The 22,060-nt window shown below is 38.0% G+C and overlaps 1 protein-coding gene across 12 annotated transcripts; it reads left to right on the forward strand.

Moving 5' to 3' along the window:
* The first annotated feature begins 340 nt into the window (after window positions 1–340).
* On the forward strand, window positions 341–21,943 carry p120ctn (adherens junction protein p120). Of its 12 annotated transcripts, XR_016376748.1 has the most exons (18): window positions 341–564; window positions 1,206–1,431; window positions 1,518–1,589; window positions 3,259–3,434; window positions 3,859–3,933; window positions 5,074–5,115; window positions 7,003–7,406; window positions 7,472–7,885; window positions 7,958–8,302; window positions 9,124–9,380; window positions 9,711–9,827; window positions 10,421–10,856; window positions 11,452–11,922; window positions 12,524–12,756; window positions 12,839–13,195; window positions 14,362–14,472; window positions 16,786–17,669; window positions 17,703–21,943. XR_016376748.1 is itself a non-coding variant. In XM_089859372.1 (17 exons), exons 2-17 carry the CDS (start codon window positions 1,294–1,296, stop codon window positions 16,951–16,953), a joined length of 3,816 nt encoding a protein of 1,271 aa, XP_089715498.1. In that variant the 5' UTR covers window positions 341–564; window positions 1,206–1,293; the 3' UTR covers window positions 16,954–21,943. The 12 variants fall into 12 exon arrangements, 11 of the variants coding, with proteins under 11 accessions (XP_089715498.1, XP_089715500.1, XP_089715501.1 ...); XM_089859372.1 differs by having other exon boundaries at window positions 16,786–21,943; XM_089859374.1 differs by having other exon boundaries at window positions 11,470–11,922; window positions 16,786–21,943.
* The last annotated feature ends 117 nt before the right edge of the window (window positions 21,944–22,060 follow it).

Here is a 22,060-nt window from a genome sequence, read left to right on the forward strand (position 1 = left end):
GGTTTACAGGGGTCATCATTCATTTATTAAGGTTTTTATCTTAATCACTATTATCATGTAAAACAAGGAATTAATAAATTAAAATTATTTTTAAAAACTCGTGTGACACGACACAATTATTCAAATTTCACGCGTACTTCAGTCTATTATGTCTGAAACAGAAGCCAAATAAACTTTAATGAAGTCTGAAATACAATGGGGAGTCCCGGTAATAAATTACGTTGACTGGTCAAATCCCCGGAAAAAGGCCACGAGCCTTTGACAAGGGCGAGAAACAGGCGCGGCCTCTCTTCCCCTCCCCCTTGAAATTTTGACCCTTGGGCCAAATTGAGGCTTTCCAAGTTGCCGCGCTTCCTATCAAAGTTCGGGGCAGAGGAGTGAGAGGAGAAGGCGATTTGTTGGCATTTTTCGAATCTACGGGACTGTGATAAAAAATCGTTTTGTGAGAAAATGGTGGAAACTGCTAGAAAAAATAATTGATTGATAAGAACTTTTACAAAAATATTTATCGTTTATCGTGTTTAAACTGCAAATTACCCGGATATTTTTTATGGCATTGAATGGGTAAGTTTTTTAACTGGAATAGAAGACGATGCCGCCGATTTCGATTAGCCTTAAAATTAGTTCCGTATTTTGCCAAGGCTTAGGTTGAAATTTTTGACCTTTCCTAAGCCTCTGCCTCCCTAGCATATACAGTTTTTACTGCATGAACTTCCATGAAGTAACGTAACGTAAGGCTAGGCCATGTTTTCTTAATCTTATTTTCGTGTATGATTAATAAATAGCAAACTATTTATTAATTATTAAATTCAGTGGTTTATTTCGTGGCCTTTACCTTCGTTTCCATATTGCTTGAACTAGTCATGTTGATGAATTTTGTATAGTTGAGATATTTGACAGTAGTCCATTTACGTTATACTTGAACTTGGCTTCTTAAAATCATTAAGTCTACGTTTATTACGTTAATTCTCACAGTTTATATTATTTATTATGCATAGGAACGCTTACAGTTACAGTTAGACTGTGTTCCAGTGCAGTTGTGCACGGGAGCGTAAAACTTATGTTGATGAATTTTGTGTAGTTGAGGAGATATTTGATAGTACAGTCCATTTCATTTACGTTATACTTGAACTAGGCTTCTTAAAATCATTTAAGTATACTTTTATTACGTAATTCTCACAGTTTATATCTTTTATTCTGCATAGGAACGCTTACAGTTACAGTTAGACTGTGTTCCAGTGCAGTTGTGCACGGGAGCGTAAAACTTAGGAAAATGAGTTCTGTGAACTAAAGATGCCAACTGGTGAATTTCGCACTAGAAAGGTTTCGGAATATTGTTCTGATGATAAATGGCGTTCAAGCTACTCTACATTTCAGTTATATCTCGCTAATGCAACAGCTATCTCTGTTCTACGATCTGTTAAAGAACAAGTACGTTAAATGTTACGCTTTACGACGGTTTATTGCGTAAATTTTCTTATAAACGTTATATCTTTGTCAAATTTTTAATTGCTTAGGAAGCTTATTTCGAAGAACTTTCTAAAGCTTTGGAAATAGAGAGAAGGTGCGTTCATAATCAATTAGAAAAAGTAAGTATGGTGAAAGTAATTTTATTCGTTAAATTTTAATTATAATGTTAAAATGTTGGTAAAATTTGAGGCTATATGAAGGTAACCTAATACAAACTGGTCAAACTCCCCCCTCCCTCGTCACTTTGAACATGACATAGTACACCATGAAAACTATAGAGGTTAGGTTGTTGTCTTATCCCCAAGTAATCATGGAGAAAACCATTAGGGTTCGCTTTGACAGTTTCCGTTGCAATGCTGTAGATGAATAGTAGAAGCTAACGGTTCCAACAGCCCCTAGTTTCCATGAAGAACATAATTAGATGTTTGGGGGTGGAGACTAGTTTCTCCACTGTTCATATCCCACCTTAATTTGAAAATGGTTTATGTAGGCCAAATCAGAGTCAGCCATCTTGCAGGGTTCGTACGGAACCTGGATAAGTCAGGGATATGAAAATTAGGGGGAAAAGTCAGGGATTTAAAAATTTTTCCTAAAGAGTCGGGGATATGTCAGGGATTTCGTTTGGTATATCAAACCATGCTTCGAGCAATGCTAAATACGAGACAGGTGTAATTATGAAGTGGGCTCTGGTAAACACCTTAAAATGGTCAGGGATATTGGCAAAATTTGGTCAGGGATAACCTGGAAAAGTCAGGGATTTTCAAAGTAAAAATTTCGTACAAACCCTGTCTTGGCTTCAGGCATGCAAGTGATAATCAAAATGGTAAATTCATTGGGGTTAAAGTTTAAACACAAATTACTAGTTATGGCAAAATATAAGAATGAGAATTGAAACCTTTTACATTTTGTTTTATTGTCAAGAGTATTGGAAATAAATCCATAATCCCCATAGTTTTAGGTTTGCTTGTTTTTCATTTATAAATGGTTTGCGTATTCCTTTGCAATGACCACAAAAAAAAGAAGATAAAATAGAGGTGAAACATTTGAATCTTGAAAGGGGGGGGGGTCAGTAGAACAACAGGGTAATCTATAGACACTATCGGTAGTTTACACTTAAGGGTTTTTTGCTCTGTCTGACAACACTGCACTGAATTTTAAACTAAGATAGTGGTAGGAATTTTCTATAGCCCCTTTAGTGAAAGCAAGAAGCGATATCTAGTTTACTAGGGAGAAGGTTTAAATTCGCCTCCACATTTCCAGCTTTATCTCCAGTCCAAACGTATAGTAGGTCCGGAGTCAATCCCCGCCGCCTCTAAATTACAACCAGCAATCATCTCATTGGTTCTTGAAAACTCACGTCAGCGCAATCTACGCGAATGACGAAAATTACAGTCATATTTTCCGACTGAGGAGAGTGTAGCGAAATAGCCCGGGGCCTCCTTTTAAGTCCCCCCCTTGTATTTTGAAAGGGGGACTGGGACTATGGCGCGCGAATACTTATGCATCTTATACCTTCTCCCTAATAAACTAGATATCACTTCTTGGTGAAAGCTATCATAGTTTTTTTTTGTTAGAATTGTACAAGTCATCAAACAAAGAAACAAATTCATTTGTCTCTTAGTTCGTTCTGTGAAATTGATTACGATCTTTATGATCATATAATTCTTGTTACTAATATTTCTCTAAATTAATTAGTACTTAATTGATGATTCAGTAGTTAAATCTAGCTGTTACGCAATAACAATTAAGGATAAACATTTATATTAGTTACTCGTATTATATTTTCAGTACAAGAGCACTCAAGAGCTTGGAAGTTTTGGTAATTTATCAAAATTTAAGAGCAAGTCTTTGGAAAAAGAAGAATTTTTTAATTTCTACAACATTTCGCCTCTCAGCAGAAGCGTCGATAGTATTTTAAGAAAAACCAAGTCAAATCCGCTCAGTATGGCCGATACCCATCATCTGTAAGTCCATATATTATTAAATTCTATACTTCACCGTTATTGGTTCACGCGCTAAGTATATTCAACCTTTTATATTTTTTTTATCATAATCATCACTTAAAAATCAAATCAATTAAAAAATTAAATCAATCAATCACGCACCATGTTAATTTGATTAATTAAACGCTAGTTAGTCACAAAGTGTAGTATATTCCTCCCCTCCCATTTTTTGTATCTTGCATGTGCGTTTTTTTTACATAATCCCAACTCTAAATTAATTTAATGCTAGCTTAGCCGCTAATTAATCATTACCAAAAAAATAAAGAAAAAAAGAAAAGCTATTTTTGACTCATTTTCCCCACGTACCATCCTGAGCTGCTTTCCCCCTTTTTTAACCCTCCTTTCCGCCTGGCTTTTCCGCTAACCGCCTGCCGCTGTGTAATAGCATCATCAACCGTAAAACAGAATCGACAGTTGAAGAAGAAAGAACTAGAATTGAGCGTTTGGAAGAAGTCCAAAGGTTAGTCATTCACTCGTCATTTCCTCCAGAGTCAACTAAATAATGATAGAAATGTAACAAAATATGGAATAATTACGTAACTCCATCCCATTAGCCTCATTCTCGCTAAGTTTTTACGCTTTTTTTAACATAATCCTAGCTTAGCATGGCATTTTTTTAAAATTAATCAAAAGCTTCAACCAAAGTAATTATTTTTAGTGTAGTTTTGACTAATATTATGATAAATAATTAGATTTAAAGGAAAAAGTTTGGTAACATAACATTATACCTTAAAAGAACGGCCTTTTTATAAATATATAAAAAATAATTAAATTATCTCTTATTGCAAAATAATTAGCTTTTAATTAGTCTTAAAAATAATCAAGGACTACTGCGCCATCCGCCATTGGTTTAGTGGCGTCTGCTAAACCGAACCTCTTACCCCTACGTGATTCCGCCATTGGTTTAGTGGCGTCTGCTAAACCGAACCTCTTACCCCTACGTGATTCCGCCATGGGTTTAGCGGCGTCTGCTAAACCGAACCTCTTACCCCTATGTGATTGGTTGAATTCTCGCAGGCTGAGAGAGGTAAGGGTTCAGGCTAGCAGACGCCACTACAGCAATGGCGGATGGCGCAGTAGCACGCGTTTTAAGACTAATTAAATGCAAACTAATTATTTTGTAATAAGAGATCATTTATTTCTTATATATAAAAGAAAAAGGCCGCTCTTTTAAGGTATAATGTTACGTTACCTTGACTTTTCCTTTAAAATTCTTCAAACTAAAATGTTGTGGTTGGCAATAAAATGTATTAACCCGTTCTAAAACCTTTATATTCCTTGCCACTGTTGCCAAAATGTTAGTTTAGATGGTTAAACTATAATTCTTTTCACTAGTATTTTACTAAACTTTAAATACATTTATCCAGTTGGGGAGAAAGTACAAAACAATATAGATTTAACGTTATATGGAAGTGTTAAAATTTTTTTTTTGGATTGGGTGTCTTAAACATCGTCAATCAATCCATTTTAACAAATTACCCCTGATTGTTTTTCAATTCCGATGTCAAAATACTTTTTACAACCGTTCATTTTTGTGCGTAGGAAGTCAGGAACATTGGTATATATCATATTTCATCATCTCTCATTTACTTTCATTTAGACTGTATTACCCTGATCAAGGAACCGATATTCGACACTACATGTAAGTTCCAACAATTCCGTAACTGGCCACACGTACGCACTCGCATAAAAAAAAAAAAAGAAACTCTTTTAAAGTTGGTGGGAAAAATTATTGGCCAAGAAAGAATCTACCCACCTCTTTTTGCGCTCATTGTTTTTGTGAATTTTTTTTTTTTTTTTTGAAATTCAATACCATCTTGAAAAGTTGCGTGTTCAATTACATTTGCCTGATACATTTCCATCACTGTAAATCTATTTTAAATAATTTCTCTTTCAAGTCCCAGCATTTGATCAGCCTATCATAATAACTTACATTAATGCTTAGTTTTGTCGAGTGTTTTGTTGTGATTTTTGGCTTTTGGAAAAATTCTTTCACAGAAATGAACTGCGGATGTTAGTGCTACCAAAAGTTGTTAGATATAAAAACAAAAAGTACACTTTGTTGAAACTTGCAGGCGACGTGTAATATGAGAAGCCCAGCCTCCTTTATCCCGACCCAGAGTAGTGTCGACCCCCCCTTCTGTGTATGAGTACCTTCCCGACCGTGGCACAGGGTGCAAGCTGCGAATAGGCTTATAAAGTAGCAGGCGCTAGCACTATTACTAAAAATTAAAGTTTTGATCGCCAGCATCACGTACTACTTTCTATAATTCCTATAGCGTCAAAAAGCTCTTTCTTGATTGGTTAGATCAAGAAGTGATATCTAGTTTATTAGGGGAAAGGTATAAATCCGCCACATTTCCAGCTTTATCTCCAGTAAAAACGTAGGTCCGGAGTTAATCCCCGCCTCTAAATTACAACCAACATCTCATTGGTTCTTGAAAACTCACGTCAGCGCGACGCGAATGACGAAAATTACGTATTCTCCGACTGAGGTGAGGCTGCGAAATAGCGCGGCCTTCTTTTACGTCCCCCCTTGTATTTTGAAAGGGGGACTGGGACTATGGCGCGCAAAAATTTAGGCATCTTATACCTTCTCCCTAATAAACTAGATATCACTTCTTGGTTAGATCCAGTAGGTTGTTGAGCGGAGGGTAGTTTGCATCGGAGTTTACATGTCTACAGCCAAAGGCAGGGACTTGTTGATGAAGTGTACTTTTTGTTTTTATATCTATATACTTTTGGTTCTACGTTATTCATCAATCATAAAACCCATAAACCATGTTTTTTTCCTCTCATCTAATTTTCAGCACCAACCAGTTGACATGCTCGACTTAAGACAAAGCCTAAATGTTTTGTGACTTTTTGTCTTTGTTTAATGTAAGTGCTGTCTTAAAGGGACCCGCTGATCCGAGTTTACCCTGGACGATTGCATCCCGTCGTGAAAAAAGCAATGCAAATGATAACAGTAACAACTAGGCCCGGGATATCTAGTAAAATAACGATTGACTTAGTGGCCCTATAGACCCTTTCAATGTAAAAAAGAGGGTAGGCAACACTCGGTACATGGCGTCTCTACGCATTCTTATGATCCCCTAGGCCTACAGCGCAGGCGCTTAAAAGCGGGATGGAAGGCAAAGTTTTACACCTCGATCTTTCCCTCTTCGTTACGTCGAAGTGGTCTATTATTAAGTGTAGATAGCAAGATGAACAGTTAAGGGTCTTGCTTTATTTGAGGAAATTGCATTGTTTTATAAACAGATCCACAACATGTCCTTACAGTTTCTTTAGGCGGATCGAGGATTTTTTTCAGACTTCCCAGTTTCTGTCTGTTAATACTGTTAAGGGTGAATCAAGGTACCCTTCTTCGAGCGCATGAAGTGTTGGCTATGTTTGAGTGTGAAAAATTTAAATTTGACGTTGGTGTAACCATATAGTAACTGTGGCTTGACAATTTTTCACCAGTACAATCTGAGCAGTTTCTCTTTACTCCCATTCAAAATCTGCATGGTTATTTTTAATTCTTTAGCCAAAGCCAAGATGTGGCTCCTCAAGAATCCTACAGTGTTAGCTACCAGATGTTAACCACCACGAATGGTCATAACAATATTGACGAAGGCAGTTTAGGCGGTGGTGGAGCGGATATTTCGCCAAGCTCATCCCAGTTGTCAGTAGGGGGAGGAATGTCTGAAAACGCTCAGCTTATCAGCCGCAGTACGGCTCAAACAAAGACGCAGCAAGTTAAAACAGTCACGAAAGTAATCACTACCAGGGAAGTCCGGCACATTGGGCCCGATGGCTTGCCCATAGATTATCCGCCTCCTGGCTCTATTTATGGAAGCGTGGGCGGTGGTCCGGCTGTACCCGGTGGTGATTATGGAACTTATCCTTACACTGGTTCAGGAGGACTCGATTACGGCACTTATGACTCTGGTATTATTGTTTTCCCACCTCCATCGTGAACTGTTAAGTTCTAGAAGTTTGTGTTCGTGACTTAGGTCGACCTCCTAGTCCAGGAGGACAAGTACCAGCGCACGCTTATGGCCCGGGAGACTATAGTTCGTCTCATTACGGTTCAACCCCTTCGCCAGCTGGTCCTAACATTGGAAGTCCAAGGAGTTACGATTATTATAGTCCTCACCCTGGTGGAGCTCCACCTCATCATCCTAAATATCCTGGTGATTACCGAGACTACCAAGACTATCCAACGCAGCCACCTTCACCGCCATCCGGTACTTCCGAATCACCACCACCTAGGAGAGCTGTACCTCAAGCTCCTAGGAATGTGGATAATTTAGGAATGCCACCGACGCAAGGCTATGATGATCTGGTACCTCCAATGGGATCAGGAAGTCTTCATAGAAGCTCTCTATACCACCCAAGCCCTTCTCCAGCTCCTGGTGATATGTTTTGTAAGTTTTTCTATTTGACAGAGCGAAGAACGAGAGACAAAGCGGTCTTAACTGCCTTCCTTCATTCATTAGCACCTTACGGTTACACCACTGGTCCCCAAATGACCCCGCCAACCTCGACTGGTCTACCGACATATTCCCCTTTTGAAGTAGCTCCTCCGCAAGGATACCTCGATCGCCGTCCAAGCTATGATGATCATCCCCAAAATCAGCAAGCAAATTCCAGACCCAACGTTACTTATGGCACTGCTCAACATCCAGGATCGCCTCCTACAGTATATAACGACAATTCCAGTTTACTTCCACCCGAAGAAGCTTCGATTCCTTCGCAGCTTCTTCAACATCCTCTAAACACGCAGCCACGACACTCCCCTCATCCCTTAGACTTTGATCACATGGGAGAAGGGGAAAACAGAGGTAAGCAATAGCATCTCAGGGTTCATACAAACCTGGAAAACCGGGAAAACCTGGAAAAATCAGGGAAATAAATAGTTGACCAAAACCTCATGGAAAATTCAGGGAAATTTCGATTTTTTTTTAGTAAAATTCAGGGAAATCAGGGAAATTTGCGTCAAACAGTGGCCAAGTAATTAAGAAAAAATGTAGATAAACATCCCCTCCATAGGATTAACATTACACTATACTTTGGAGGCTCATAACTCTGGTTCTACTAGAGATACGGGGATGTCCTTTGAGTATGTTATAGTCCAATTTATCCCCCATCCAACCATACTAAAACCTTACGGCTATGACAAACAGGGGCCGAGTAATTAAGGAAAATGTTCATAAACATCCCCTGCATAGGATTAACATTACGCTATACTTTGGAGGCTCATATATCTGGTTATATTAGAGATCCGGGGATGTCCTTTGAGTATGTTATATTCCAATTTATCCCCCATCTAACCATACTAAAAACGTACGGCTACGACAAACGGGTCGAGTAATTAAGGAAAATGTTCATAAACATCCCCTCCATAGGATTAACATTACACTATACTTTGGAGGCTCGTAACTCTGGTTCTACTAGAGATACGGGGATGTCCTTTGAGTACGTTATAGCCCTATTTGCCCCCCCCCCTCCTCCGTTAACGGGAAAAACCTGGAAAATTCAGGGAAGTATATGGGGGAAAAACCTGGAAATATCAGGGAAATAGGTTTTCCAAAAGTTGTATGAACCCTGCATCTTTTGTAGATAAATATTAAATTCACGTTAACGAATTAAACACGTTGTTTAGATGTAAGGTGGCGAGATCCTGATCTCCACGAAGTCATAGAATTTTTGGGTCACCCTAATAATGTAGTTAGGGCAAATGCCGCTGCTTATTTGCAGCATCTTTGTTTCATGGATGACATCATGAAACAAAAGACACGCGCTCTAGGAGGAATTCCTCCACTTATAGAACTAGTTAATCAAGAAATTCCTGAAATTCAAAGAAACGCTTGCGGGGCTTTGAGGAATCTTTCGTATGGAAGGCAGAACGATGAAAACAAAGTAATTGTAGAATGTCCGCTACTAACTGTGGTGAAACCAAAAACGGATTTATGGGATAAGAACGTCGGAGTTAGCGAATTCACTCCCCATCCTCGCATACTTTATTGAGAAACTTCGTCTGCTTATATTTTGACTCCACCCACAAATTCTGTATATAGCTACTTCTAGAGATCGAATTTGTGGGTGGAGTCAAAATATAAGCAGACGAAGTTTCTCAATAAAGTATGCGAGGATGGTACTAGAGGCTAAAGCTATGATCCGACGTTCTTATCCCATAAATCCGTTTTTGGTGAAACTTAATGAATTCGACATCTTACACCCTCATTTCAGCGAGCTTTTAGAAGTGCTGGAGGCATCCCTACGTTAGTGAGGCTACTGAGAAAAACACCTGATAATGAAATTCGAGAGTTAGTCACGGGAATTCTATGGAATTTATCATCGTGCGAAGTACGTTGCGCATGCTTAGTTAGTCCCTTTGTAAAGTCTTTTAAGGGAGGGTGAAGTGGAAAATCAAGTGATTTTTTATCGATTCTTCTACTAATTTTAAGACCAGTCTGCATAGTCAAACATTCAGAAAATACCAGCTCCGAATGATTTTAAAATTCAAATTTGGTTCAGATTTTAAGGATAATTTTAAACAAGGACTGCCGACCAATCGCGTAACGCCCTGCCTTTTTGTTAACAAAATTCTCGTGGCACGCTCCATGTCTCGCGCCACGATTGTCACGTCGCCCGGCTAATTTTATCAAATCTCGTGATAAATTTCATTCAACATGGAACGTGCCACGAGAATTTTGTTAACAAAAAGGCAGGGTGTTACGCGATTGGTCGGAAGTCCTTGTTTAAAATTATTCTTAAAATCTGAACCTAATTTGAATTTTAAAATCATTCGGGAGTATTTCCTGAATGTTTCACTATTTGCAGACTGGTCTAATAATTAGTAGAAGAATCGACAGTAAAAAAATCACTTGATTTTCTACTTCACCCTCCCTTTAAGTCATCATTATTGACCCGCTACCATTTTGTCTTATTTGTCTTAGGACTTAAAAAGAACGATAATCGACGATGCGCTTAGTGTCTTAGTTAACCACATAATAATCCCGCAATCTGGCTGGGATCGACACAGGGACCCTAATGACGTTCATCAAGTATCTGGTGCTATGAAAGGCCAAGAAATATATTGGTCTACCGTATTTCGAAATGCTAGCGGAGTATTACGTAATGTTAGTTCGGCCGGTGAATACGCGAGAAGAAAACTGAGGGAGTGCGAAGGATTGGTGGACGCTTTGTTACATTTAGTCAGAGCCGCCATTGGAAAGAATGATATGGACAACAAGAGCGTCGAAAATTGTATTTGTATCCTGAGAAATCTTTCGTATAGGTGCCAAGAAGTGGAAGACCCTGATTATGACAGACACGCTCCACCTTCTTCCACCGCGACGAGTCCACAGTCAAGGGCAGTGGCTGGCTTGAAAGGTTAGGAATGTTTAAAGGGAGGGTGAAGTAGAAAATCAAGTGATTTTTTTTATCGATTCTTCTACTAATTATAAGACCAGTCTGCAAATAGTGAAACATTCAGGAAATACCGGCTCCGAATGATTTTAAAATTATTTCAAATTAGGTTCAGATTTTAAGGATTATTTTAAAGAAACCCCTCCGACCAATCGCGTAACGCTATGCCTTTTTGTTAACAAAATTCTCGTGGCACGCATGCTCCGTGTCGAATGAAATTTATCACGAGATTTGATAAAATTAGGCGCGCAACGTGATAATCGTGGCGCGAGACATGAAACGTGCCACTAGAATTTTGTTAATAAAAAGGCAGGGCGTTACGCGATTGGTCGGAGGGGCTTCTTTAAAATTATCCTTAAAATCTGAACCTAATTTGAATTTTAAAATCATTCGGAGCTGGTATTTCCTGAATGTTTCACTATTTGCAGACTGGTCTTGTAATTAGTAGGAGAATCGATAGAAAATCACTTGATTTTCTTCTTCACCCTCCCTTTAAAGCTTGTGTGGTGTCCGCAAAAATCTTAAAACGCTTTCGGGTATTATGTGTACTTTTTAACAGCTGTTGGTGACAATTTAGGATGTTTCGGAGCTAGCAAGAAGAAGAAAGAAATGCAACAGAATGCGTCATCAAGCGATAAACAAAATAATAGAAAAGAGGGCCCAGCCTCGCCTTCAGGGGCTGGGGCTTCTGGTGGGCCTTTGGGTGGTGCCAGTAATACCCCTTCAAGACCAAGATCGGATCCTCCTAGAGGCATGGAACTTCTTTGGCAACCGGAAGTTGTTCAACCGTATTTGGCTCTCCTTTCGGAATGTTCCAACCCCGAAACTTTAGAAGCGGCGGCTGGAGCTATTCAGAATTTGGCAGCTTGTTATTGGCAACCAAGTGTGGATGTAAGAGCCGCTGTTCGAAAGGAAAAGGGATTGCCTATACTCGTGGAGTTACTCCGAATGGAAGTTGATAGGGTAGTTTGCGCTGTCGCAACTGCTTTAAGGAATTTAGCCATGGATCACCGGAATAAAGAGCTTATTGGTAATTTCAATTTGCAATAATCCCTAAAACCGACGATTCGTTGTGCCCCCCTTGAAGTTTAAAGGGAGCTGGGTGAAGTAGAAAATCAAGTGATTTTTTATCGATTCTTCTACTAATTTTAAGACCAGTCTGCATAGTTAGTGAAACATTCAGGAAATACAGTCTCCGAATGATTTTAAAATTCAAATTAGGTTCAGATTTTAAGGATAATTTCAAATAAGGACCTCCGACCAATCGCGTAACGCCCTGCCTTTTTATTAACAAAATTCTCGTGGCACGCTCCATGTCTCGCGCCACGATTGTCACGTCGCGCGTCTAATTTTATCAAATCTCGTGATAAATTTCATTCAACACGTAACATGCGTGCCACGAGAATTTTGTTAACAAAAAGGCAGGGCGTTACACGATTGGTCGGAGGGGCTTATTTAAAATTATCCTTAAAATCTGAACCTAATTTGAATTTTAAAATCATTCGGAGCTGGTATTTCCTGAATATTAGACTATGCAGACTGGTCTCAAAATTAGTAGAAGAATCGATAAAAAAATCACTTGATTTTCTATAGAAACTTCACCCTCCCTTTAATGATTGATTTTATCTTAGGTAAGCACGCCATGGACGATTTGGTGAAGAAGCTACCTAATGGTGACCCTCAACATGACGCTGGAACTTCTGACGACACGATCGCCGCTGTTTTAGCAACTCTTAATGAAGTGATTGTTAAAAACTGCGATTTTGCTCATTCCTTGTTGGAAGCTCGAGGCGTTCAAAGACTGACTTACTTGATGAAACAAAGAGGCAGATATTCGCCTAGAGTTGTGAAATTTGCATCACAAGTGCGTTAATTAACGCTGAAAAGCAAGCGTATATTGACTAGAAGAACGTGATCAACAATTGCAATTGCCTTTTACGTTTCAGTTGCTTTATAACATGTGGCAACATCAAGAGCTAAGGGACGTTTACAAGAAAGCCGGCTGGAAGGAGTCACATTTTGTCAGTCGTTCCATGATGAGCGCCAATAGAAACGCGGCCAACTACGCGGGGGGCAAAGGAGCAGGAGGAGCTAATTCCTCCTCCTCCTCACCGGCTTCCAGCGCCAATAACACTCTAAATAGGCCTATCAGTACTCAAGGTGGCACAAAATACGAAGATAGGACACTTCCAAGAGGAGGAACGAGGGATCAAAACAATTCTCTGGGACAGCATCATGATATGTCAAACCAGCATCATCAACATATGGGAGGAGGCCCTATGGGACCCGGTTACTATGGGCAGGTAAGGTTGATTAACACACAATCTTTAGACACTTTATGGGGGACTGCGGGTTTGCGAGGGCCGTTGCAGGGTTCATACAAACCTGGAAGACCGGGGAAAACCTGGAAAAATCAGGGAAATAAATAGTTGACAAAAACCTCATGGAAAATTCAGGGAAATTTCGATTTTTTTTTTTAGTAAAATTCAGGGAAATCAGCGAAATTTGCGTCAAAGCAAAATGTTCGTGAACATACCCTCCATAGGATTAACATTACACTATACTTTGGGGGCTCATAACTCTGGTTATATTAGAGATACGGGGATGTCCTTTGAGTACGTTATAGTCCAATTTGTCCCCCATCCAACCATACTAAAAACTTAGGGCTATGACAAACAGGGGCCGAGTAATTAAGCAAAATGTTCGTGAACATACCCTCCATAGGATTAACATTACACTATACTTTGGGGGCTCATAACTCTGGTTATATTAGAGATACGGGGATGTCCTTTGAGTACGTTATAGTCCAATTTGTCCCCCATCCAACCATACTAAAAACTTAGGGCTATGACAAACAGGGGCCGAGTAATTAAGCAAAATGTTCGTGAACAAACCCTTCATAGGATTAACATTACACTATACTTTGGAGGCTCATAACTCTGGTTCTACTAGAGATACGGGAATGTCCTTCGAGTACGTTATAGTCCAATTTGTCCCCCATCTAACCATACTAAAAACGTACGGCTACGACAAACAGGGGCCGAGTAATTATGCAAAATGTTCATAAACATCCCCTCCATAGGATTAACATTACGCTATACTTTGGAGGTTCATAACTCTGGTTCTATTAGAGATACGGGGATGTCCTTTGAGTACGTTATAGTCCTCTTTATCCCCCATCTAACCATACTAAAAACTTAGGGCTACGACAAACAGGGGCCGAGTAATTAAGCAAAATGTTCGTGAACATACCCCCCTCCATAGGAATAGCATTACACTAACTCTGGAAAATTTAGGGAAGTATGTGGGGGGAAAAACCTGGAAATCTCAGGGAAATTTCAACTTTTGTTTTCTAAAAGTTGTATGAACCCTGCGTTAGCGGGGGCCGCGGGTTTCCGAGGGCCATTGGCTTTTCAAGAACTTTCCTAATCCATATTGTGTTCTTTTTTTTCAATCTTTTCTCCGAAAGAATGCGGATGAAATGCCTTTAAGCGATATGGGAGGTCACGAGATTCTTCAATCTACTCAACCTTTACACAGACCTCCCATAGGTGGCGTGCCTATTTTTCCTCCTGGACCTGTAAGTATTAAAGAATGTTATAATTTTTCGTAGCTTCTTCATTAAATTAAGCATCAAAATAGCTATAGATCGTCGTAGTTAGAATAGATAGAAACTTTGAAATATTAGAAAAAATTAAAAAAATAACGAAGCTTTTGACGCTCAATAACATAACTGTAGGGCTCTCATAAGTCGGTAACAAAAATGGAGAAACGCTAGCATAGCTTTTTCACTACTAACCTCCTACAAAAAGCTCATTCACATCTGCCTTTCTCTTTTTTTCTTTTTTCTTTTTCTATTTCTCTTTGTTTCTTTTTACTTTACAAATAAACGATTCCGTAGCCACCTCCACCACACGGCTTTTAGCGAAGATCACATCACGGCAACTAGAAAAAAAAATAAATAAATAACCCGCCCCCCCCCTTTATCCTGGCTTTCTAACAAAAAATACTTCGTTTTCTTTCTTTTTACTTCCCTAATATTTTCAATTAGTAACTAATTAACGAGACTTTGAAGCAATTTTTTTCCTTCGAACCCTTTGTCTCTAATTATTCGTTTTTCCGTAATCCATCCCACTTTAATTAATTAATTAATTAATTCATCCTTTTTTTTGTACCAAATTGTAAATATAAATTGTTCAAAGTATTATAAATTTTATCCCAAAAAAAAAAACACCCCACCCATTTTGACATAAAAAAACCAACCATCGTTACAAAAACCCGTAAAAAAACAATATCTTCTTCATACCTTTATCCCCCCTGCACATCTCTTCTTCATTAGTTCTCATCGGAATTAACCAAAAAACTCTATTAAAACCGATCGAAAGGGTGGGTTCGTAAAAATCTATATCTCCTTTTTTTTCTCATTCTCATTATGCTTGGCTTTTTCTTCTGGTTTTTGTCAGTGTGTATATTATAGTGTTGTTTGTTTTTCGGTAATTTTTGTACTTTGATTGGACTTTATTCTTATTGTGTTGTGATACTTGGTAGTTAGTGTTGTGATGATTAAATAAATGGGATAAAAGTTGACTATAGACTAGGGCACAACATATCTTTGACTTGAGTCAACGGCCCTTGCAATCGGCAGCTTGATGGGCCCGAAGTTTAATTTGTATTTTTGTTGGGGTGGTTGAGGTGACGAAACCTAGCTGATAATTATATCAAAAGTGGTATAAAGCTTTCAGTAATTACACAATATGTCACAAGATAGAAAAGATGACTGGTCCCTTTAAAGGGATGTACAGTGCATTATGTAGGGGCACGTCAAAGATGAACAGTAGTCCTTTTAAAGTGACGTACAATGCGTTTTGTAGGGGCGTGTCATAGAGGACCGGTCCCTTTAAAGGGATGTACAATGCGTTATGTAAGGGCGCGTCAAAGATGACCGGTCTTTAAGGGACGTGCAATACGTTATGTAAGGGCGCGTCAAAGATGACCGGTCCTTTTTAAGGGATGTACAGTGCGTTGTGTAGGAGCGCGTCATAGATGACCGGTCCCTTTAAAGGGACTTACAATGCGTTATCCAGGACCGCGTCATAGATGACCGGTCCGTTCAAAGGGACTTACAATGCGTTATCCAGGACCGCGTCATAGATGACCGGTCCTTTCAAAGGGACGTAAAATGCGTTATGTAGGCGCGTGTCAACAATTATATTTTTAAGTAGTAGTGCTACTATTTTCTGGGGAAGAGATAGTGCAATGTAACGTGACTGTACGCGTGGCACGACAGGACGTGTAGATTCAATGGAAGTGCTCATGCACTGATAATGCTACGAAATTTGCGCATGTGCAGTTGAGCTCTATTTTGATGGAAGATAAGTTTGATTTAGGCCCCGTCCCTACATAACATATGGTATATCCCTAAAATTAAAAAAATAAAATGTATCAACTTTTGTCCCATGAACAACAATTTTGGAGAGTTTAAAATGGTAGTTTGTGGGATGATTTTCCTTAAATTAATTTAATTTAATTTTGCGAATGTTTATATACCCTTGATTATTTTAATTATATAACCGTTTCGTTTTAAATTTATTCAATATTTTTTAAAATCCCAATTAGCCTTATTCCTGATCAGCGCCACCTACCCGTAGCGGCGACTTTGAGAACTACTGTAATCGTCAATCCAACCAGATGATGTCGCTAAAATCTGGTGACGTCATTTTGATAAGACCCCGAGAGTGCCTGCCCGTCAGTGACGTCACCAGATTTTAGTGACATCTAATTGGCTTGCCGATTACAGTAGTTCTCAAAGTCGCCGCTATGGGTAGGTGGCGCTGATCAGGAATAACGCTGACATTTATATTTTAATATTTAAAAAAAAAACCCGTTACATCAGACTAGCGGAATGGGGAGTGGAGGGGTTCATTTGCCTCTGGAACCTGTCTATGCTCAAGTCAATCGGGGTGAAAAGAAAAAGAACCGACATCACCCATCGGAAATGTCTTCCCAGGCCATGCTTTTAGATCACGAAGCTAGCGCGGCTGCCGGAGATTCCTGGGTATGAAGATGTTCGCGTTTGTTTTTTAGTGGCGCGCGCGCGTTCTCGTAAATACAAAGAGAAAAAATATATAAATTTCCAAAAAAATAAAGATGTGCATCAGTGCGTGTCAGTCACAAATCAAATTATAAAAGAAAAAAAAACCATATATTTAAAAAAAGAAAAAAGAAAAAAAAAATTGCCAATACCCGCTCCGCTACATTTGTATTTTCACAATGACCAAAAAAACACACAACAAACAAACAAACTAAGAAACAAACATCCCTTTTCCCCCCAAAAACAAAAAACAAACAAATTTCTAGCCTGCCTTTATCATTATTATTATTATTATTATTACTATTATTATTGAAGAAAAAAGGGCCGGCGCATTTACCATTTTAGGATGATTGTATATTTAAGAAAAAGTAAGTACGTACATACGTGTGTGAACTAAATGCGTAAAACAAATTATTGGTGGGTTTTTTTCCCACTTTTCTGTTTCACCTCCTGGGGACAAAAAACGAACTATTATATATGAAAGAACAATTTTTAATTTTTTTGGGTATGCGTTTTATTTCGTACCAATATTATACATATATATATATAAAAAAAATGAAGAATTGATATAAAAAACCAACCAAACTGAATACAAAACCGTTTATTACTTATATATAAAAATTGCGACAACAACAAAAAAAAAATCTTTTAGAAATTCATAAATATCTAAAAACTAAAGTTATTACGTTTTCAAGTATTTACATAAGTACTACAGGTAGTCGTAATTAATTAAAACATGAGCTAAACATTGACCGCCGTTATGATTATGAATTATCCGATCTCTTAAGGCACAAATTTGTAGAATTTAACAGGTTTTTTTGTTATTTTTACTGAAAATTTTCATAACTACGTCTCCCCCGTTAATCTTTCTAATGGTGAAAGATACGTCTCACGAAATTTCGCATTTTGGGTTTTAAAAGATGTTTTTTTTTAACGATTATGATCTCAATGGAAAAGAATAGCGTACGTCAATCTTGTCAAAGATAATACAGAGAAAGTTTTAAAAATGTTCTACATTGATGTTGGATAATAACGCTCGTCAGTTTGTAACCAAAATGTTAACTTTCCCACGTGTTCATTATACTTTTGTTGCGTAACAGTTTGGAGTTTAATGAACATCCGGAACCTTATTATCCCAAGGATGATGGGCCATGGAGGATGTGTAATCTGAGGGAAATTGCCACGCTTACTGTGGAACGACTTGGGTACGGTGGGACGCTAGAAATGGGGGAGGAATACTCGGAAAAATGGCGAGTGGTCTACGTCAGACGAACGAGGATGACCGTCCGCCATTTTTGCGTGTATTCTTACTGTGGAACGACTTAGGTCAGGTGGGACGCTATAAATGGGGGAGGAATACTCGGAAAAATGGCGGGCGGTCTACGTCTGACGAATCAGGATGACCGTCCGCCATTTTTCCGTTTATTCCTCCCCTATTTTCTAGCGTTCCTCGTGACCTGAGCCGTTCCACAGTTAGGGGAAGGATGCGTAATCTGAGGGAAATCGGCACGCTTACTGTGGAACGACTTAGGTACGGTGGGACGCTATAAATGGGGGAGGAATACTCGGGAAAAATGGCGGGCGGTATACGTCAGACGAACAAGGATGACCGTCCGTCCGCCATTTTTCCGTCTATTTCTCCCCCATTTTCTAGCGTGCCATCATACCCAAGCCGTTCCACAGTTAGCAGAATCATCCTTGATTATCCAACAACAGTGTTAATTGTTCTTCGACTTTTTCGATATTTACCGTTTTGAAATCTAAGGAGTATTTTCCTACCTAAATATGAGTTTTTATGAGACTTGTCTTTAAAAGAGATAAAACTATAAACCGCGACAAAAAAAAAACAAATGTGCCAATTTTTTTTATTAAATCCAGAGGCAGTTTCAATGACTGAACGAAACGAACATTTGGGGGGAAAAAAAATGTATTTTGGGCCGTCACGTTTCTACTAAGCCTTTTTTTACGTATATTTTTAATTTTTAAATTAGCTGTTTGGCCGCCATTTATACATATAATGTAGGAGTAATGATCGGGAGATTAATTGACTAAATGAAATTTAATTTCTCTTTTAAATGGTTGTACAAATAAACGAGAGAGGAAATTAAAGAAAAGGTTTTTTTTTTTTAATTTAAGTGTTCTTCCAAGAAGTTTAGACAGAATTTACTACGTAATACTACTTGGGTGGTTATTTATTAGCCTGTGGCAGCTAATAGAAGAAGTGAATTTGAAAATGAATCCCCCAAAATAAATAAACAAACAAACATACCCCCAATGTCCCATATTGTATTTTATAATCTTTAAATTCGTTTTCTTTCAAACGAAACTAAATAAAAAACTTGAAAATCGCTGTTTACAGTTGGAATTTGAAAAATAATATATGAAAGTTAAAAACAAAATAAAAAACAAGTTGGAACTGAAGATAAAATAATAGGAACGAAATAAAACCTTATAGCTTAATTAATTTAAGTAAATAACTCTACAGTAACCATAAATTAAATTTCAGTGTTATTTTTAAATCTAATTGAAGTTTTCTATAGTTACTACAATCCTTTTTACGCTCCCTTTTATAATAGTAATTTCTTAACGTTTAATGGGTGTTTGATTTAATTTAAATGAGTGTTGTCGAATCAAGGATTTTTTTTGGGGGGGGGGGTTCGTAATCAGAGGGAAATCGGCACGTCACTAACTGTGGAACGACTTAGGTCTGGTGGGACGCTAGAAAATGGGGGAGGAATACTCGGGAAAAATGGCGGGTGGTCTACTTCAGACGAACGAGGATTCAGGAAGACCGTCCGTCCCCAATTTTCTAGAGTCACAACATACCCGAGTCGTTCCACAGATAGCGAGCCATCGGCACGTCACTAACTGTGGAACGACTTGGGTCTGGTGGGACGCTAGAAAATGGGGGAGGAATACTCGGGAAAATGGCGGGTGGTCTACGTCAGACGAATCAGGATTCAGGAAGACCGTCCGTCCCCAATTTTGTAGCGTCACAACATACCTGAGCCGTTCCACAGATAGCGAGCCGTCGGCACGTCACTAACTGTGGAACGACTTAGGTCTGGTGGGACGCTAGAAATTGGGGGAGGAATACTCGGAAAAAATGGCGGGTGGTCTACTTCAGACGAACGAGGATTCAGGAAGACCGTCCGTCCCCAATTTTCTAGAGTCACAACATACCCGAGCCGTTCCACAGATAGCGAGCCGTCGGCACGTCACTAACTGTGGAACGACTTAGGTCTGGTGGGAAGCTAGAAATTGGGGAGGAATACTCGGAAAAATGGCGGGTGATCTACTTCAGACGAATCAGGATTCAGGAAGACCGTCCGTCCCCAATTTTCTAGCGTCACAACATACCTGAGCAGTTCCACAGTATAGCGAGCCGTCGGCACGTCACTAACTGTGGAACTACTTAGGTCTGGTAGGACGCTAGAAATTGGGGGAGGAATACTCGGGAAAAATGGCGGGTGGTCTACTACAGACGAATCAGGATTCAGGAAGACCGTCCGTCCCACATTTTCTAGCGTCACAACATACCTGTGCCGTTCCACAGATAGCGAGCCAATTTCTCATAGATTACGTATCCTTCCCCCATCATCCTTGGTCTAATATGGTTACCTCGAAATGAGGTATATTATAATCCCTTCAAAATGAACTTAATTTCATCAAAATTAACTCTTAATATAAAATAATTAAATGCGAATGCGAAGGAACATTTAATTATATCTTTTTTGGATTATGAGTAAATTATTATGAAATTAATCTCAATTAATATGAAAAACCAATATTTTGACGACACTTATTGACCTTTGCAGTTTTTAAAATTGGTATTAAGGGATTTACCGTGATTAACGACCCAATTTTGGGCTAGTTTTAGTAAATTCCATCCCTTCAAAGATTAATCTACGTAAACCCTGTTAAAACTGGTGATCAAATTTCAAAATTATAAAAAAAAAAACGTTCTTTGTCCATCACTTATGCAACGCTGAAAAAAAATGAAATTATTTAATGTGTAAAATCTCTCATAAAACAATTAACTTTAACTGCTTTTTAAGTGAAAATAAGTAAAAATTCAGGTCAATAATGGGATATTTAATTTATAATTCCTATGGTGCTTTTGGTTTAATTTTTAAAAATTTTTGCGAAAAACTACTTTTACGGAGGAAAAAAACAAACCAAAATGTGTCGTATGATTATATTAAAACAATTTTAACAGTGCGTATATGTTTTTTAATACAGTTTTTTAAAACTATTAAACAACACCCCCATTTTTTAGTATTACATAATTTTAAAATACAAAAAAAATAAACCCTGGTCTCAAAAAAAAAAAAAAATATTTTAGTCAAACGTTTGACATTTTTTTTTTCGGTTAAATTATTTTATTATTATTATTATTTTTGTTTTAATTAAAACTTTTGTTGATTATTTAATTAAAAGTAATTTGAATATACCTACTTTATCATGACAATTTAACTATACGCGATATGTACAGGATAGTAATTAGTTAATTAATTACTTAAGTAATTACTGAGAAAATAATTAAATTTTGTGACTAAAAATTAATTCATTCTCAATTTCGCATTTAAAAAAAAAGACACTTTGAAACAAAATGTTTTACACTATTATAATAAATGTACATGACACGTCATTAATGGTCAAGTACGTATATATTCGTTTAAGGTATATATAATTTCTTTTATTATTATTATTTTAGAACAATGAACTTTGTTGGTAGGACCGAGCCACGGGTGTTATTGGTTAAAAACTTAAATAAATTTCCCATTTTATTTAGCGAATTACTGAAAAACAAAGGAATTGCATCTACAAAAAAAAAAAATACGAGTTGAAAAAAAAAAATGAAATCCAAATGGTATTGTTCAATGGCGTTTTGTAAACATTCTTATTCATGTATAGTTTTTGTCAACATTTCGATTATTAAAAATTAAAAGCCACTTAATTTGGGGGGCTATTTATTTCATAAACATAACAAATAGGCGTCGAATCGCTAAAAACAACGTGGGTGAAGTGGAAAATCAAGTGATTTTTTGTCGATTCTTCAACTAACCAGCCTGCA

The sequence above is a fragment of the Phalangium opilio genome, unplaced genomic scaffold, assembly GCF_054372755.1.
Source record: "Phalangium opilio isolate 3A_F unplaced genomic scaffold, DU_Popi_V2 ptg000329l_1, whole genome shotgun sequence".
Classification (NCBI taxonomy): domain Eukaryota; kingdom Metazoa; phylum Arthropoda; class Arachnida; order Opiliones; family Phalangiidae; genus Phalangium; species Phalangium opilio.

Excerpts from the sequence above, each read along its gene's own strand:
- p120ctn (XM_089859372.1), top strand. The coding sequence starts at position 1,294 with ATGCCAACTGGTGAATTTCGCACTAGAAAGGTTTCGGAATATTGTTCT. Across the intron at positions 7,886-7,957 it reads AGCTCCTGGTGATATGTTTT|CACCTTACGGTTACACCACT; the intron begins GTAAGTTTTTCT and ends TTCATTCATTAG. Across the intron at positions 12,757-12,838 it reads TTGTGAAATTTGCATCACAA|TTGCTTTATAACATGTGGCA; the intron begins GTGCGTTAATTA and ends TTTACGTTTCAG.